This window comes from Stegostoma tigrinum, chromosome 11 (assembly GCF_030684315.1).
Source record: "Stegostoma tigrinum isolate sSteTig4 chromosome 11, sSteTig4.hap1, whole genome shotgun sequence".
Taxonomy (NCBI): domain Eukaryota; kingdom Metazoa; phylum Chordata; class Chondrichthyes; order Orectolobiformes; family Stegostomatidae; genus Stegostoma; species Stegostoma tigrinum.
This window is the reverse complement of record NC_081364.1, coordinates 59,572,644-59,592,385: the sequence shown is the minus strand read 5'-3', so window position 1 is coordinate 59,592,385 and position 19,742 is coordinate 59,572,644. Positions and strand designations below refer to the sequence as shown.

The 19,742-nt window shown below is 44.0% G+C and overlaps 1 protein-coding gene across 3 annotated transcripts in view; it reads right to left on the bottom strand.

Moving 5' to 3' along the window:
* Positions 1–19,742, bottom strand: part of rad18 (RAD18 E3 ubiquitin protein ligase) — a 227,520-nt gene that overhangs the window by 99,154 nt on the left and 108,624 nt on the right. For 2 of the 3 annotated variants that reach the window (XM_048547656.2, XM_059649652.1), the window contains 2 exons: positions 1,385–1,458; positions 1,240–1,300 (listed from right to left, as the gene is read on the bottom strand). The exons of the other annotated variant lie outside the window; for it this stretch is intronic. In XM_048547656.2, the coding sequence (XP_048403613.1) occupies positions 1,240–1,300; positions 1,385–1,458 (135 nt within the window). The remainder of the gene's footprint in view (positions 1–1,239; positions 1,301–1,384; positions 1,459–19,742) is intronic. 3 annotated transcript variants of the gene reach the window in all.

Here is a 19,742-nt window from a genome sequence, read left to right as displayed (position 1 = left end):
AAGAATCTGGATGTGAGCTTGCTCGCTGAGCTGGAAGGTTCGTTTTCAGACGTTTCGTTACCATTCTAGGTAACAGCATCAGTGAGCATCCGACGAAGCACTGGTGTTATGTCCCACTTTCTATTTATCTGGTTAGGTTTCCTTGGGTTGGTGATGTCATTTCCTGTGTTGGTGATGTCACTTCCTGTTCTTTTTCTCAGGGGATGGTAGATTGGTTCCAAATCAATGTGTTTGTTGATGGAGTTCCGGTTGGAATGCCATGCTTCTAGGAATTCTCGTGCATGTCTCTGTTTGGCTTGTCCTAGGATGGATGTGTTGTCCCAATCAAAGTGGTGTCCTTCCTCATCTGTATGTAAGGATACGAGTGATAGTGGGTCATGTCGTTTTGTGGCTAGTTGATGTTCATGTATCCTGGTGGCTAGCTTTCTGCCAGTTTGTCCAATGTAGTGTTTGTCACAGTTCTTGCAAGGTATTTTGTAGATGACGTTTGTTTTATTTGTTGTCTGTATAGGGTCTTTTAAGTTCATTAGCTGCTGTTTAGTGTGTTGGTGGGTTTGTGGGCTACCTTGATGCCAAGAGGTCCGAGTAGTCTGGCAGTCATTTCCGAAATGTCTTTGATGTAGGGGAGAGTGGTTATGCTTTCTGAGCCCGTTTTGTCTGTTTGTTTGGGTTTATTGCTGAGGAATCGGCGGACTGTGTTCATAGGGTACCCATTCGTTTTGAATATGCTGTATAGGTGATTTTCCTCTGCTCTGCGTAGTTCCTCTGTGCTGCAGTGTGTGGTGGTTCGTTGGAATAATGTTCTCATGCAGCTTTGTTTGTGGGTGTTGGGATGGTTGCTCCTGTAGTTCAGTATTTGGTCCGTATGTGTTGTTTTCCTGTAGACGCTGGTATGAAGTTCCCCATTGGCTGTTCGCTCTACTGTGAGATCTAGGAATGGCATTTTGTTGTTGTTTTCCTCCTCTTTTGTGAATGTTATGCCAGTAAGGGGATTAGTGATGGTCTTGAAGGTTTCCTCTAATTTGTTTTGTTTATTGATGACAAAGGTGTCATCCACATAGCGGACCCAAAGTTTGGGTTGGATGATTGGCAGAGCTGTTTGTTCCAGTCTCTGCATTACTGCCTCTGCTAAGAACCCTGATATCGGAGATCCCATGGGTGTACCGTTGGTTTGTCTGTAGGTTTTGGACAAAGAATTTATGAGCCTCCAAACTATGAGTAAAACAATCATGTACTCACGATATTCTTTATGAACTGCATCAATTTCATCTTCTGACTGGTCCTTTGTGAATTTCATTATCTAATAAAAAGAACCGAAATGTTTTCCTTTGCTTCTCCAGAAAGGGTAAACTTAGAAACTCATAGAACATGAAACAAGACTTACATTTTCACTTGCTTTACTTTCAAGCTGAGCTTGGGTCTTCTCATTCCTTTCAATTTCTCTAGCAATCTCAGAGGCTATTTGAAAAACACAATTAAAAGGATTTTAGGCATGAACGAACCCGAAATGATACGGGACATGAATGACAGGGGATGTGAAATTCTTGCACGTGTATCCAACTGGAGCCTGCCTTTCAGTCAAAGTCCAGATAATTGTGTCCTAAGTGCAGTTGGATCATGTGCTTATACAGAAACATTAGACAGAACCCTAGGACATCCAGGCATAAAATTTAGAAAGGGCAGGATGAGACCATAGTAGACATCACATGCAAGGTACAAAACTAATTATGTGGCTCTTGACAAGGCACAAGACAAGAACTAATTGTCTTAGGGTATAGCTGTGGCCAAAGATACTTCAGTCACATGCTGTAACTTTGCATTAGGAAGTCAGAGGCTTGAAAGATGCACGATCAGCATTGTCGCTTGGATCATTCAGCATACTGGAATCAATGCACTTAAGGGGGGAAAAAAGACTCACTTACATCAGCTATGCCTTAATGTTGTCTATACTGCCTATTGCCTTATTCATGATCATCACTTTAAAATGCTCTCATTACAATCAAAATTTGTGTCTGGTGCTAGGCAGCTCTAAATGCTCTCTATGCACAGCTGCAGAACAACACCTATAAATATACTCCAGAATATTTTGTATACTTCACGATGGTGTCGAATAAAAACTCACTCACCATTATTGTTTAAGAAAACCCGGTAAGAGGACTCTTCCTTGAAGGGCAGAATAAGACAGGCACACAATCTTGTTTTAATGTTGGCCACCTTCACCTCACTAAGAACATCACAATTCTTGCTAGGCCAATAAAGGCAAGAAGGAAGAAGCAACTCTTGGGCTCCTCCTGGTGAGACAGACAGTCGCCCAGCACATGACTATTCACTCCCATGCTGGGTCTGTAACTGGAGTGCTGCATTTAAAGGTGTGTGTGGATTGAATAAATCAGAAATCTCTACACTATATATTTGTATCGAAAACAAAATCCACATTCTTTTGGAGAATGCAAAACATCCTTCCCACAAACTCACTGAAACCAAAAAGCCAATGCTTTACAATATAGACATATGTATATTGTTAGACTGGGCATGCGCTTAGTCCCAGAAATGTTATGTGTGCAACCTTTCCATGGACAGAATGTCTAATGCAATTTGCAGGATCTTCACTTCTTTCTACAATTTCAAACATCTGATTTACAAGCAATAACCGTAATATAACGGATGGAAATTTACATTTAATATTGAATTGTGCACTGCCAACCAATTTTCTCTACCTTCTCTTTCCTTGGGTAACCCATGTTGTGTAGTTGGTACAGGGGACATTCCAATCACATCTCACCTGCCAAGGATATGCACTTGCCAAGAGTTTTCAGGACAGAAACTTGCACGAACAAGAATCATCTTTGAACTCGGGCCACTTCAGGCTAATTTTACAGTCACTGCTAAAGCTAAAATGGACTCTATATGTCTGGGGTCTACAGCGGGGGCAAATGAACATTATTCTATCGCTAATAAATATCATTGTTCAATGCAGCTCTATTGAACAGAGAATGTTACTCAAAGACATGAAGATGATTTATTGCTTGGAAGAATCAAGTTTTATTTTTCCATGGCAATAGAGGTCACAAAATGTCATTTGATTTAAATAATTACAGAGCATAATTTATTGCTAACACCCCGGTGGTCGTAAAGCATAACCCAGCTCGAAAAGCAATTGTTCACCAGAGTTTGGAAGGAAATAGGAGAGGAGTCAGAAAACCAATAACACATACAGCCTTTAATTTGAGTCACATTTCTTAGATTGGAAGGAACTAGTTAAAAGATTTTGAACTGAGTGACAGAATCAAATAAACTACCTGTCAGCATTGTTTTTAATCAAGCACAAATTAGCATTGTCGATTTATAACTTATTTTGTTCATGTGGGACATGGAAGTTGCTGGCTAGGCCAGCATTTATTGCCCGTCCCCAATTGCCTTTGAGAAGGTGGTGGTGAGCTGCCTTTTTGAACTACTATAACCCATGTGTTGTAGGTAGAAAAACAGAAAACAAGGCCTATCAAGAACAATGAAAAGCTAAGTAAAATATTCCAGGTGCAGACCCTTTGCTTGGGCCGATGTCCACCTCAGACTGATACCCACTCACTGGCTCACTGACGGAGTAACCCCTTCATTTCAAAGAACTCATCTTTGTATTCAAATCCATCCAGGCCTCACTCTGTTTGGAAGCCAAACAATCTGCTAAATATGACCAAATTAGTAATCTTACATCAGATTAAAGTAATTTAGCTAAAATCTTCCAAATATTTTAAATTCCCTCTTCTTGTAAATGAAGGTAAAGCACAACAAACAGATTAACTTTGACTAGAACTCAGCTGCTTAAGCATAGTCCCTCTAAGCTGTTCAGCTACAGGGCTGCAAGGAACAAGCTGTGCTCAAGAAACGTTACCTTTGAAATGCATGTGAGAGCATGTGTGTGTGTAGTCACACATCAGTCTTAAATGGGCTTCACAGTGCAAAAAAGCTGGCCTTGCATGACAAACTGAGGAAACTTTGCTGCTCACTTCAAAAAAAATTCTGATGAACAAAACTATTGGAGTAACAGCAGTCAGTCATTGCTACATTAGAGGAAACATTCATAACTAGGACCAAACATAACATCTGCCAAAAGGAAGAAACATAGAATGGATGCCTAGATGAGCTTTGATTGTTTGCTATAGAGGGTCTCATGGTGCTGTGTTAGTGCCCTATGTCTGAATCAGGAGGGCTGGGTTTAGGTCTGACCTCCTCCAGAGATGTACCACAACATCTCTGCAACTGCTTTATTAGAAAAATATGAGGAAAAGAATGCGTCAACTATTCCTTTGACAAATGTGTCACTTACAAACATTTTTACTGAACAAAGAGAAATATCAGTATAAACTGGCCTTTTATGAAAACAGCACAACGGAAATCAAAGGTCTCAGGAGACTGTATACCGATAATTGAAGTCCAACAAGAGTTTGTCATCTCAAACGGTTGTTGAAAATTGCTGACACACAGTGACAGTACATGGAACAAAGAAACTAAAGTCAATTCTGTATACTTCTGGCTGAGCCATGAGCCAAAATATAGGTCTTTGGCTTTCAGTAAGACCCACTCAATGGCCTTTCTTTTTAAAAAAAGGCTTTCAAACAAAACCAGACGTTGCTGGAGAAACTCAACAGGTCTTAGTTGAGAAAGCAAATGTTTCGAGTCCAGTACAAACAGGTTAGTGGACTCAAAATATTAACGCTGTCTCTTTCTCCACAGATACTTCCAGACCTGCTAAGCTTCTCCAGCACTCCATGTCTTTTGTTTCAGATTCCCAGCATCTGCAGTTCTTTGCTTTATATTGTTGTCTTAAGTTTCCCTTTGTGTTGCTTCCAGCTGTACACTGCTTGTGCAGATGTTAGCATCACTGGCTTGGCACCTGCCCCATATAAAGGCAGATTAGGAACAGTAAGGCTGAACGTGTTGATGACAATTTGATTCCAACTTTAAGGTCATGTGCTGTCCGGCTACTGCTCAAAAAAAATGAATGGCAGAATCATCCCTCACCCACAGGACCCTGCCTGCAATCAGCAGTCTACCTTATAATTCACATTATAATAATGCAGGTAGAGCATCAATGCTTAAAACCAAAACAAGACATTGCAAATGTACAAAGAATTTTAATTATCCAATAGTCAACAACTGAAAAACACAAACAAGTGGGGAATTCAGTGTTGAGAAATAGATGCAAAGCGTTCAGAAAAAGAGAACCGTTTTTGCACAGCAAGTGTTTAGGGTCTGGAGTGCACTGCCCGAGAGTATGGTGGGGCAGATTCAATTGTGGATTTCCAAAGAGAATTGTAACTATCATCTGAAAAGAAAAATACTTGCAGGGCATAAGAGTGGCACTAGGTAAGCTGCTCTTGCAATGCCTCAGCACCGACATGATGGACTGAAAGACATCCTTCTGAATGGAACCATTCTGAATCAATGATTCAAAATCACTGTTCTCTGTATCCTATTTCTTGTGATTGAAGGGGATTTCATGTGTGCTCATTTACCCGCATTGGATCGATTTAGTTCAGTTGGCGGGACAGATGATTTGTGAAGCAGTGTGATGCCGCGACAGCATGGGTTCAATTCCCCCAACAGCCACGGTATGGTGGCCCTCAGGTTAAATCACCACCAGTTACCTCTGTCTAATGACAGAACAGTCCTATAGTCTGGTACATGGCGATAATACCAAAATACACAAGATCCTGGCCTGGAAAGAACTGAATTTTATGATGTTTATCCTAATTCTCTTTGCCCTGTCTCGGCCCCACAGCCACCTTCAACCTCTCAAGATATCGGTAATCCTCCAACCTAGGCCTCTTGTGTATGTCCGATTTCCATCTTCTCACAATAGGTGACTTTGGCTTCAGCCATCACGGCCCTAAACTCTAAAATACACTCACCACAAACACATTCTACCCCTGCCTTTCTTTCCTCCTTTAAGACTTCACAAACTGTGGCCACATCCCGAAGTGGTGCTGGCTGTAAACAGGCCCTTCCCTCTGCTCCATATTGAAATGGAGTCACAGTGTAAAGAATTTGGAAAGCATCATCTTAGAGCCAATCTCATTCATCATGCTTTCAGTCCCTTGTCCTCACACGTCTCAGTGTCAAGTGTTTTTTGATAATTTCTTTTTCACTGTACTAAAGGATACTGTATAAATGCAAGTTGTTGTTGTTGTTTTGTAGATTGAATCTCCTCTCCATTCACACCATTCCGAGATAACAATCGGACAGCTACAATGCATATACCACAGAACTATCCTTATTCAGTTCTAATGCTATCACCACTTTGCCATAGTTCAGTTACTAATAATAGAAAGGAATTGTTTTTGGAAGGCGTCTTTTAAACCAAACTTCTGTACAAACCCATCTCCTTACTGCCAAAAGTAAGCTCTGCAATGTACGAGAATTGGAGCAGAACAGTGCAGGTCGATGCTCTAGTAGAGACCCATGGCAATGCTGCACTGTCAGAAATGGCATCTTTTGGATAAGATATTAAAACAAGGCTCTGTCGGCCTTTTCAGGAGGATACATAAGATACCATTGCACTATTCTGAGGAAGGGCAGGGGAGAAATATCTAGTAACCTGAGCCAATATTTATTATGCAAACCAATACCACAAGAACAGATTATTTGATCAAGGTCACCTTCCAATCTTACTATTCCAAGGTTAAAATTGTGATCAGAGATAATGGGAACTGCAGATGCTGGAGAATCCAAAATCATGAAGTGTGGAACTGGATGGACACAGCAGGCCAAGCAGCATCTCAGAAGCACAAAAGCTGACGTTTCAGGCCTAGACCCTTCATCAGAGAGGGGGATGGGGAGAGGTTTCTGAAATAAATAGGGAGAGAGGGGGAGGCAGACCGAAGATGGACAGAGGAGAAGATAGGTGGAGAGGAGAGTATAGGTAGGGAGGGGATAGGTCAGTCCGCGGAGGACAGACCGGTCAAGGAGGCGGGGTGAAGTTAGTAGGTAGGAAATGGAGGGTGCCTTGAGTTGGGAGAAGGGGATAGGAGAAAGGAAGAACAAGTTAGGGAGGTGGGGACGAGCTGGGCTGGTTTTGGGATGCAGTGGGGGGAGGGGACAAGCTGGTGCAACTTTCCCCCCGTAGTGGCCAAGAACGCCCTTGACCGTGTCTCCCGCATTTCCTGCAAAGCATCTCTCACACCCCGCCCCCGCAATAACTGCCCAAAGAGAATCCCCCTATTCCTCACATACTAGCCCACCAACCTCCAGATACAGCGCACCATCCTCCGACACTTATGCCATCTACAATCCGACCCCAACACCCAAGACATTTTTCCATCCCCACCCTTGTCTGCCTTCTGGAGAGACCACTCTCTCCACGACTCCCACCTTCCCCTGCAACCGCAGGAAGTGCTACACTTGCCACCACACCTCTTCCCTCACCCCCATCCCAGGCCCCAATATGACCTTCCATATCAAACAGATGTTCACCTGCACATCTGCCAATGTGGTATATTGTATCCATTGCACCCGGTGTGGCTTCCTCTACACTGGGGAAACCAAGCGGAGGGTTGGGGACTGCGTTGCAGAACACCTCCGCTCGGTTTGCAACAAACAACTGCACCTCCCAGTTGCGAACCACTAACTCCCCCTCCCATTCCTCAGGTGATATGTCCATCCTGGGCCTCCTGCAGTGCCATAATGGTGCCACCCGAAGGTTGCAGGAACAGCAGCTCATATTCCGCTTGGGAACCCTGCAGCCCGACGGTATCAACGTGGACTTCACCAGCTTCAAAATCTCCCCTTCCCCAATGCATCCCAAAACCAGCCCAGCTCGACCCCTCCCCCCAGTGCATCCCAAAACCAGCCCTGCTCGTCCCCGCCTCCCTAACCTGTTCTTCCTCTCACCTATCCCCTCCTCCCACCTCAAGCCATGCTTCCATATCTTTCTTACTAACCTCATCCTGCCTCCTTGACCTGTCCCTCCTCCCCGGGCTGACCTATCCTCTGCCTACGTCAGCACCTATACTCTCCTCTCCACCTATCTTCTCCTCTATCCATCTTCGGTCCGCCTCCCCCTCTCTCCCTATTTCTTTCAGAACCCTCTCCCCATCCCCCTCTCTGATGAAGGGTCTAGGCCCGAAACGTCAGCTTTTGTGCTCCCAAGATGCTGCTTGGCCTGCTGTGTTCATCCAGCTTCACACTTTATTATCTCTTACTATTCCAAGGTGACTGCCATATTTCCCTCAATACAACAGCAACTACTTTGCTTTTCAAGTGCTTGAGCATGTGAAAGGCACTGTATAAATGTGAAACTTCTTTTAAACCAACACAATCAAGCAGATGTTTATTAACAATTTCTACATTGCATTTCAAAATAAACCTGATGTTGTATCCTGCAATTTCACTCATACAGCTGAACACGGGTTTCTTAAAATAAGCATTTTTAATTGGTAAGTGCTTGAAATAGACAGGTGGCATATAAATCCTTCTCCAATTTGCAGTATTTAGCTTTCATTTGTTATTATTGTCTGGCCGATTATTTGTGAGAAACCAAATTTTAAATACCTGAAAATAACAGATGTAAAATGACCGATTTAACCAAATTCATTGGCATAAAGGCTTGCCACTTTCTCAGTCAAACATACCAGATGAAATAAAAAGCCCACTGGCTTTTGAATTCCAACATCTGATTTAATACTTACTAATTCAAAGCATAACAATTGCAAGTGCCAATATTTTAAAAAATCAAATAACCACGGCCTCAGATTAAATGTAGAACTCAAGAACATCATCAGGATTTTAAAACTGCATGTTGTTTTTCCTTCCAGTATATTGGACTCTATTCCCTATTAGTTTTCAACATGTATTTCCGCTAGAAGAATGCCAATGATTTTACAGAAGCCTCATATTTGCTGTTGCACTTTTATTATTTTTACAGGATTAGCAGGTTTTCAAATTGCTCTATTATTCAAGAAAATTATGTAACTGGTTCCTTATTGTTTCTGGTGAAACCAGTTAATTACATAGCTACTGGGGAAGTTAAAAAGTGAAAACTAACTCACTCCCACCCCGTCTCGGTTTGTAACAAATAAAGTTGCAGTATTGCTTAAAAAACTAGACATGCTGTCAAAGGTTTCAGAGATAGTTGGAACTGCAGATGCTGGAGAAACTGAGATAACATGGTGTAGAGCTGGATGAACACAGCAGACCAAGCAGTATCAGAGGAGCAGGAAGGCTGACGTTTCTTTAGTAATGAAGGGAGGTCGAGGCCCAAAATGTCAGCCTGTCAATGGTTACCAGGACAGAATCACAAGAACACCCAACATCAAAGAAAACAACAATTTATGAGAACAGCATGTTGACTGGTTCCCAAGTGAACTCTGATTGGTTGTGGAGCAGCCAGGAGAATGCCGCAGCTTAACTGCCAAGCTTTTGCTCAAATTTGAGTCAGGTAGGTTGACTATCATTTGAGGAAACATTGCCAAGAGGCATGCAGCAGGGAAAGATTCCCACCCTCTACTTTTTTGTCAGTTCAAAAAGCCATAAAGTGTGGAAATACTCTCTGTTCAGTCGCTCACCGCCAGCCACAGGTCCAGTCTGAAACCTGCATCTTTGAGGACTCAGAGATAATGGGAACTGCAGATGCTGGAGATTCCAAGATAATAAAATGTGAGGCTGGATGAACACAGCAGGCCAAGCAGCATCTCAGGAGCACAAAAGCTGACGTTTCGGGCCTAGACCCTTCATCAGAGAGGGGGATGGGGGGAGGGAACTGGAATAAATAGGGAGAGAGGGGGAGGCGGACCGAAGATGGAGAGTAAAGAAGATAGGTGGAGAAGGTGTGGGTGGGGAGGTAGGGAGGGGATAGGTCAGTCCAGGGAAGACGGACAGGTCAAGGAGGTGGGATGAGGTTAGTAGGTAGCTGGGGGTGCGGCTTGGGGTGGGAGGAAGGGATGGGTGAGAGGAAGAACCGGTTAGGGAGGCAGAGACAGGTTGGACTGGTTTTGGGATGCAGTGGGTGGGGGGGAAGAGCTGGGCTGGTTGTGTGGTGCAGTGGGGGGAGGGGATGAACTGGACTGGTTTAGGGATGCAGTGGGGGAAGGGGAGATTTTGAAACTGGTGAAGTCCACATTGATACCATATGGCTGCAGGGTTCCCAGGCGGAATATGAGTTGCTGTTCCTGCAACCTTCGGGTGGCATCATTGTGGCACTGCAGGAGGCCCATGATGGACATGTCATCAAGAGAATGGGAGGGGGAGTGGAAATGGTTTGCGACTGGGAGGTGCAGTTGTTTGTTGCGAACTGAGCGGAGGTGTTCTGCAAAGCGGTCCCCAAGCCTCCGCTTGGTTTCCCCAATGTAGAGAAAGCCGCACCGGGTACAGTGGATGCAGTATACCACATTGGCAGATGTGCAGGTGAACCTCTGCTTAATGTGGAATGTCATCTTGGGGCCTGGGATGGGGGTGAGGGAGGAGGTGTGGGGACAAGTGTAGCATTTCCTGCGGTTGCAGGGGAAGGTGCCGGGTGTGGTGGGGTTGGAGGGCAGTGTGGAGCGAACAAGGGAGTCACGGAGAGAGTGGTCTCTCCGGAAAGCAGACAGGGGTGGGGATGGAAAAATGTCTTGGGTGGTGGGGTCGGATTGTAAATGGCGGAAGTGTCGGAGGATAATGCGTTGTATCCGGAGGTTGGTAGGGTGGTGTGTGAGAACGAGGGGGATCCTCTTGGGGCGGTTGTGGCGGGGGCGGGGTGTGAGGGATGTGTCGCGGGAAATGCGGGAGACGCGGTCAAGGGCGTTCTCAATCACCGTGGGGGGGAAGCTGCGGTCCTTAAAGAACTTGGACATCTGGGATGTGCGGGAGTGGAATGTCTTATCGTGGGAGCAGATGCGGCGGAGGCGGAGGAATTGGGAATAGGGGATGGAATTTTTCCAAGAGGGTGGGTGGGAGGAGGTGTATTCTAGGTAGCTGTGGGAGTCGGTGGGCTTGAAATGGACATCAGTTACAAGCTGGTTGCCTGAGATGGAGACTGAGAGGTCCAGGAAGGTGAGGGATGTGCTGGAGATGGCCCAGGTGAACTGAAGGTTGGGGTGGAAGGTGTTGGTGAAGTGGATGAACTGTTCGAGCTCCTCTGGGGAGCAAGAGGCGGCGCCGATACAGTCATCAATGTACCGGAGGAAGAGGTGGGGTTTGGGGCCTGTGTAGGTGCGGAAGATGGACTGTTCCACGTAACCTACAAAGAGGCAGGCATAGCTGGGGCCCATGCGGGTGCCCATGGCCACCCCCTTAGTCTGTAGGAAGTGGGAGGAGTCAAAAGAGAAGTTGTTGAGTGTGAGGACGAGTTCCGCTAGGCGGATGAGAGTGTCGGTGGAGGGGGCCTGGTCGGGCCTGCGGGACAGGAAGAAGCGGAGGGCCTTGAGGCCATCTCCATGCGGAATGCAGGTGTACAGGGACTGGACGTCCATGGTGAATATGAGGTGTTGGGGGCCAGGGAATTGGAAGTCCTGGAGGAGGTGGAGGGCGTGGGTGGTGTCACGGACATAGGTGGGGAGTTCCTGGACCAAAGGGGAGAAAATGGAGTCCAGATAGGTGGAGATGAGTTCGGTGGGGCAGGAGCAGGCTGAGACGATGGGTCGACCAGGGCAGGCAGGTTTGTGGATTTTGGGAAGGAGATAGAAACGGGCCGTGCGGGGTTGGGGAACAATGAGGTTGGAGGCTGTGGGTGGGAGGTCCCACTGCATCCCTAAACCAGCCCAGTTCATCCCCTCCCCCCACTGCACCACACAACCAGCCCAGCTCTTCCCCCCCCACCCACTGCATCCCAAAACCAGTCCAACCTGTCTCTGCCTCCCTAACCGGTTCTTCCTCTCACCCATCCCTTCCTCCCACCCCAAGCCGCATCCCCAGCTACCTACTAACCTCATCCCACCTCCTTGACCTGTCCGTCTTCCCTGGACTGACCTATCCCCTCCCTACCTCCCCACCCACACCTTCTCCACCTATCTTCTTTACTCTCCATCTTCGGTCCGCCTCCCCCTCTCTCCCTATTTATTCCAGTTCCCTCCCCCCATCCCCCTCTCTGATGAAGGGTCTAGGCCCGAAACGTCAGCTTTTGTGCTCCTGAGATGCTGCTTGGCCTGCTGTGTTCATCCAGCCTCACATTTTATTATCTTTGAGGACTCAGCCAGCACAGTGACTGAATCATACTTACTTATGGGCACAAAAATTCTTCCTACCTGAAACACATTCTGCACACAGTTCAATGTTAACAAGTTATGTGAAGCATCACCACCATTTCAATTATCTTAGGAAGATTGTTTCATTTCACTATGAACCATAGATATAGGAACAGAATTAAGTCATTCAGTCCATCAAGTCTGCACCACCATTTGATGATGGCTGTTGTTTCTCAACACCATTCTACTGACATGTCCCCTTACTAATTAAGAACCTAACTATCTCAGACTTCAAGATTCTCAATACATGGCCTCCATAGCCTTTTGCGGCCAGGAGTTCACTGATTAACCAAACTCTGGCTGAAGAAATTCCCACTCAACTCAGTTCTAAATGGTCATCCCCTCACTGAGTCTGTGCTCTTCAGTCCAAATCTCCCCTATTAGTGCAAACATCTTCTCCACACCCATTCTATCTTGGTCTCTTAGTATTCTGTAAGGTTAAATCAGATATCCCCCCGGTCCCAATCTTCTAAATTCCAACAAGTACAGAACCAGAGTCCTCAACTGCTCTTCATATGACAAACCCCTCATCCCTGAGATCATTCTTGTGAACCTCCTCTAGATCTCTCCAATGCCACAGCATCCACTCTTAGATACTGAGCCCAAAACTGCTCACAATATTCCAAATGCAGTCTGACCAGAATCTTGTCCTGCTGAGGCTGTTATCCCTTTTATTTTGCCTTTCTAACCACTGGGTGAACATCAGAGAATCCTGAACTAGGACTTCTATTTCCCTTTCCGCTTCCAATTCCCGAAGCCTTTTTCCATCTCCCACGTAGAAATCTGTGTCTAAATTGCTTGTTACATTTTCAAAGAATTCAAACTGATTGATCAGGTATGACCTCCCCTTAGCGAAGCTGAGTTGACTCAACACCATTTTTACAATGTACTTCCAAGTACCCTGCAATCTCAACCTTAACAATGGACTCTAAAATCTTATCAATGGCTGAGGTCAGGCAAATCAGCCTGTAGTTTCCTGTCTTCTGCCAATTTTTTCAATCCTCTGGGACTCTCCTCGAGTCCAGTGATTCCTGAAAGATCACCACCAATGTCTCTACAATGTCCTGCGCTCACACCTTCAAATCCCTGGGACGTAGTCCATCTGGTTCTCCATCACTCAACTCTTTGTAAGTGATTTGGATGAAGGAGTGGAAGGGTGGATTAGCAAGATCGCAGGCGATACAAAGGTGGGTCAAGTTGTGGATAGTGCGGAGGGCTGCTCGAGGTTATAAAGGGACATTGATAAGATGCAGAGCTGGGCTGAGAAGTGGCAGATGGATTTTAACCCTGAAAAGTGAGAGGTGATTCATTCTGGAAGGAAAAATTTGCAAGCAGAATACAGGGTTAACAAAAGATTCTTGGCATTGTGGAGGAGCAGAGGGATCTCGCGGTTGATGTCCACATTTCCCTGAAAGCTGCCACCCAGGTGGATAGTGTTGTTGAGAAGACGTATGGTGCATTAGCTTTCATTAATAGAGGGATTGAGTTCAAGAGCCATGAAGTTATACTTCAGCTATACAAAATCCTGGTACAGCCACATCTGGAGTATAATGTCCAGTTCTGCTTGCCCCATTACAGGAAAGATGTGGAAGCATTGGAAAAGGTGTACAGGAGATTTACTCGGATGTTGCCTGGAATGGAGGAAAGGTTGAGAGCGCTACGGCTTTTCTCTTTAGATGAAAAAAGATGAAAGGTGACTTGATAGAAATGTACAAACCGATCAGAGGTATAGATAGGGTGGACGGCCAGAGACTTTTTTCTGAGGGTGGAGGTAGCTATTACAAGGGGGCATAGTTTTGATGTGAGTCTAAGTAGATATAGGGGAAACGTCAGAGGTATGTCCTTTACTGAGAGTGTGGTCGGGGCGTGGAATGAATGCCGGAGAGGGTAGTGGAGATGGCCTCATTAGGGGCATTTAAGTGGCTATTAAATAGGTGTATGGATGATAGTATAAGGTAGGGGTGGAGGTTAGACAGACCTTAGCATTAGGGTAAAAGTTCGGCACATCATGGGCCGAAGGGCTTGTACTGTGCTGTACTGTTGTATGTTCTAACTACTGTTATACTGTCCTATTCTGCTCTTAACTGCATCAATCAACTGCTAAAGTCTATTTTTCCAAAACCACTGATGTTGCAATGTTGCCATTATTCCTTTCAATACCCAGGACGCATGAACCAAATCTTTTACCACTCCTGGTCTGACAGTCACTTTTCCAACCCATTCCAGAACATGATACTCCATACTGCAGTCCTATATCACATCAGAGAAAGTGAGGGAATATAACACCACAGGAACTTTTCTGAGCCATTGTGCCTGCAAGACTCTCTGGAAGAATTTTATAATTAGACCTGTGACCTCACTCTTTCCACATATCCCGGCACATTTTTCCTTTTCAAGACCACACAACATCAAATCCCTTATTAAACAACATTGTTTACTCTGTATCATCTTGTTAGGGAATGCTTTCCAAATCACAACATCCTGCTGAGTAAAACAATTCTTGATTCCTCTCTAATTATTTTGGCATACAGCAAACATTTTATTAGCCAGCACCTACAGAACGAGGAGTGTTCCAGTTGATCAAATATTCTGAATAATCAGGGGGTCTACATAATCGATGTTTAAAACTCATACTAAGTAATATAAATGCAATGCGGGGATATATACATCACTGTTATACTTTATTTACAGCATAAATTACTTAATTATAAAGCAACTTTGCCTTAAATCAAACTTAACGGCAGACAGCCTTCTCACTCACACCCTCATACTGATCACACTGACATTGCAGCAGTTCACAATACTCAAGGAAAAACTGACTTGAAATTGAATCAACTGTTGGTATTTCACATAGACATTCGGTTATACAAACAAGTAAATTTTCACTGAGGTAAATAAATTTAAAACTATAATAACTGGCCAGGATAATACAATAAACTAGGTGATATGAGAGGTATATATTTTTGCTGGTTTATCAACAGTGCCAGTTAAAACAAAGTTTGCAGTACTTTATTGCTGCCGTGAACTAAACATTTCTCGATATCTTGTTTAAAATTCCATTATTATGGCATTATCCTTCTTGGGTGTTTCTTTGTCTTCCCTGTGAAGCAGCTGATGAGTGTAAAAATTCTCTAGCCCAGTAGCATGTCGTAAAATTTGCACAGAATCCCTACAGTGGGGAAGCAGACGATTCAGCCCACTGAGTCCACTCTGCCCCTCAGAACAGTATCCCACCCACACCTACACGTCTATCCTATCCCTGTAACCCTGCATTTCCCATGGCCAATCCACCTAAACTGCACATCTTTGGACCATGGGAGGACACTGAAGCACTCAGGGGGAAACCCACACTGTCACAGGGAGAATGTGCAAACTCTACACAGACAGTTGGTAGAGGGTGCAACGGTGCCCAGGTCCCCAGTGCTGTGAGGCAGCAATGCTAACCACTGAGCCACTGTGCCATGCTGTAATGTCATTTCCAGGAATTTGTTTTTGTTTTCCTAATTTAGTTCCACCTGAAGAAGTTCAAAATACTGAATAACGACATATCTACTCTGGATAATTACCATCTAATTAGTTTACTCTCAATTACCAAAGTGATGAAAAACCTCAGCGACAACGTTATCAAGCATTACTTATTAAATCAATAACCTGCTCTTCGGTGCTCAGTTTGAAGGCTCATTACAGCCTTGATACAAATACTGACAGGAAAAATGAATTTTAGAAGAGAGGCAAGAGAGACCGCCCTTGACCACAAAGCTGTATTTGGCTGAGCACATCAAGGAATTTAAAAACTGAAGTCAAGGGAATCAGATGAAGCATCTCCCCTGGCTGGAGTCATATCTAGCACAAAGGAAGGCAGTTGTTTCAGACCAATCACTTCAGACTGGGACATTGCTATAGCAGTTTCTCAAGGCAGCATTCTCTCACCAAGATGGCGGCAGAGTAGCACACCCACACCATCCATCCCTTTTCTTTTTTTCTCCCTCTCGTGTTTTTCTTTTCTCTTCTGTCTTCTTCCTCTTCTACCAGCGCCTGCAGCGGAGTGGGGACAGCCAGCGGGGTTCAGAGCACGGGGAGGATGGCCACCTGGCCCACAGCAAAGACGGCTGCTGGTTCGGAATGGGTGGAGCCCAGTCAGACCACATGGAAGCACTTATAGAAAAACTGTAATGTCCATCTTTTTAGTTTTATTCTTATTTTCCTAATTTATACTACAGACATCCGTAATTAAGTGTAACTTTCCCTTTCTTTTCTCTATTTTTTGTACCTAAGGTACCTATGTACCTTGTACCCAAGATGGCACTGTGCGTTAGCAACATTGTACAGTTTTCCTGTACTGCTGCTCTTTCGTAAAGTGAGTACACATGACAATAAACCCACTTCTAATTGTAACCCCAACCATCTTCAGCTGCTTCACTGATGGCCTTCCCTTCCTCATGAGGTCAGAAATGGGGATATTCATTGACTAGTGCAATGTGTAGTTTCCTTTGGCAACTCCAGACTACAAAACCTTCCACGCAGCTACATTTAAACAACATCTAGACTTGGGAAGATAAGTGGCAAATACATGAGTCAGTGAATATCTGCAACAAGAGACTGAACCACATCCCCCTTTGATACTGAATGGCATTCCTATCACCACATTCCTCACCGAAAATATCTCAGAGAAAAGGATCAGCCACAAGAACAGAATACAGATTGGGTATGCAGTGGTGAGCATCTCACTTCCCAACTGCTCCCAGCCCTCTTACCATTTTGAAGTTGACAGTACAATGGAACACTCTCTATTTGCCTGGACAAGTACGAGAGGTGATGGCTTAGTGGTAGTGTCACTGGACTGTTAACCTAGAGACCCAGATAATGTTCTGGGACCAAGGTTCAAATCCTGCTACGGCACATGGTGGAATTTGAATTCAATAAATCTATGGAATTAAGAGTCTAAAGATCACCATGAATCCATTATCAAATATCAGTATGTTATTGAAACTTCAGAATATTTGGCATTATATTGAACATAAAGGATAGAATGAATGTACAGGGAAATCAGACAAGACAAGGGAGATACCTTGTCTTGGTTCAATAATGTCCTTTAGGAAGGGAAACTGCCATCCTTATCTGGTCTGGCCTACATATGGCTCCAGACCCACAGAAATATGGCTGACTCTTACATAACAAGGTGTACAGCTTATGAACACAGCAGGCCAAGCAGCATCAGAGGAGTAGAAACACTGATGTTTCGGGTCGAGACCCTTCTTCAGAAATGGGGGAGGGGAAGGGGATTCTGAAAGAGAGAGAGAGAGAGAGAGAGAGAGAGAGAGAGAGCGAGCGCAGGGGTGGTGGAGGCAGATAGAAGACGGATAAAGGAGAAGAGGTTGACTCTTAACTGCTCTCTGGGCAATTAGGGATGGGTGATAAATGTTGCCTCATCCTTGTGAACGAATTTAAAAAAGCAGTTCCAACAACATTCAGGCAGCCCAACAATACCCAAGACCAGGTAACCTGCTGGATCAGCATCCGATCCATCATCTTAAATATTCAGTTGCTTCTACAAGATGTGCTGCGCTGTTCACCAAAGTTTATTTGCTGATACCCAAAACCCTTAAGTTCTAATGCCTAGAAGGACATGGGCAAAAGGTACAGAGGAATACTAGTAACTGTCATTTCCTTTCCAAGCCACATTCCACCATGATTTGGAAATATATTACGATGCCACTATTTCATCATCACTTGTATCAAAACAGTTGAACTATCTTCCCAAAGTGTACCATCAGATAACTGCAATCTGTGTGGTGCAAGTAAATCGTAAAAGACAGCTTCTGAAATACACTTAGGATTAGGGAAGAAATCCTGGTTTTGCCGAGAAACTCCCATTCCAGAGAGAAATTAAAATTTAACAAAGTATCTTCCTTGTCTTGTCTGATTTCCCTGCACATACACTCTAGCCTTTATGTTCACTATAATGTCAAATATTCTGAAGTTTCAACAATATATTCAGACACCACTTATGGTTTGATTCAAATAAGCATTCAGGCCTTCACCCAGAAAGAAGCACGTTAATGTTCATGTGTCATCCGCAAAGTGACAGATCTGCACAGAGTTGCATGAACGGCTAAAATATTTCAAAGCTGCTCCTTTGGAACCTTGGAGGAACTTCAACATAAACATACCACATGCAGGTTGTGTTCAGCTTGGCTGAGGCGTATGATCAATTCTTTTATCTTTGATTTCTTCGTGGAACTATCCAGGAAACACAATGCTCTGAGCTAAGGAACTTCACTTAAACAGACCTTCAACTGTTATTTCTTCAAGGTTTTCCCTGATGGTTAAATGAGTAGTGTGTGTACCTGACTTCACACTGAAATACTCAGACTAAAAGAGTATTTTCAGTGCAGAGATTTGGCAACTAATGTTACTGCCCTAGGTTATCAGGATTGAAGAAGAATCAGCCATATTCCCGACCACAATTCAGTGAGTCAAGCTGACAAGAACATTTAGAGAAGCACAATTTCGAGCTTATGATAAATAGCTTGCCATCACTAAGGGTCAGAATAAATGAAGCATGGCCAAGAAAGGACCACTAGATGGAGCTGACGCAGCAACACCATCTTCGGAGAGACAAGGGAAGAACATGAAAAAAGCTTGTTAATAATGGAAAAGATTCATGGAAAGTGTTTTTAAAATATTGAGACACATAGAAGCCAATTATTTCACTTAGCTTGTGAACAAAAGAAGAGAGACTTGTACTTAAGACAGCATCCCAAAGCAGAATCAATGAATTCCTGTCGAAATCCAGTCATTGCCGTAACATAGGAAATCCAGCAACCAATTTGCACAGAGCAAGGACCACAAAAACAAAAGTGACAATAAATAATTTGTTGAATGTTGGATGAAGGATAAGCATTGGCAAAGATACCAAATAGAACTCCACTGCTTCATATGAAACTAAATCTTATGCAATGTTTCTTTTTTGACATCCACCTGAAATTGCAGGTAGAACCTTGACGATTTAAAATCTAAAATGAAGATGCCTCAAGCACAATTTAAGTTTAGCTGAATTTCTGTGCTCCCCACATCCCCCTACCAATTGAAATATAGTTCATCTATGGAGCAAAAGCAGCCAATGTTGATCATCTGGAGTGCATTCACAGCACAATTGCAGCGTTGGAGTGAAGCAGACCCATTTAACACAATCTCCACAGTTGTATGTTAAATGCAGTTAAAACCCAAAGTGCAGATGCTGCTGAGATGTGATGTGTGGTTCCCTGGAGAAATGTAACTCTGTTTGTTTTAATTTGGAGTCACTTTGGTTTTGACATCTAATTATTGGTGCTGTTGGCAATTTGTTTTAAAATTAAACATGCCATTTGAACACACACTCAAAGAAAGAAAAATCTTTATTTTTTTACAGAACATTATCACAGTTCCAGAACAATGCATATGAGTTCACTACCAGAGAGATAATTTGGATGTGTGATCACTATTAATTAGTGGACAAACATAGCATCCAATTTTCATTAAGGTCTC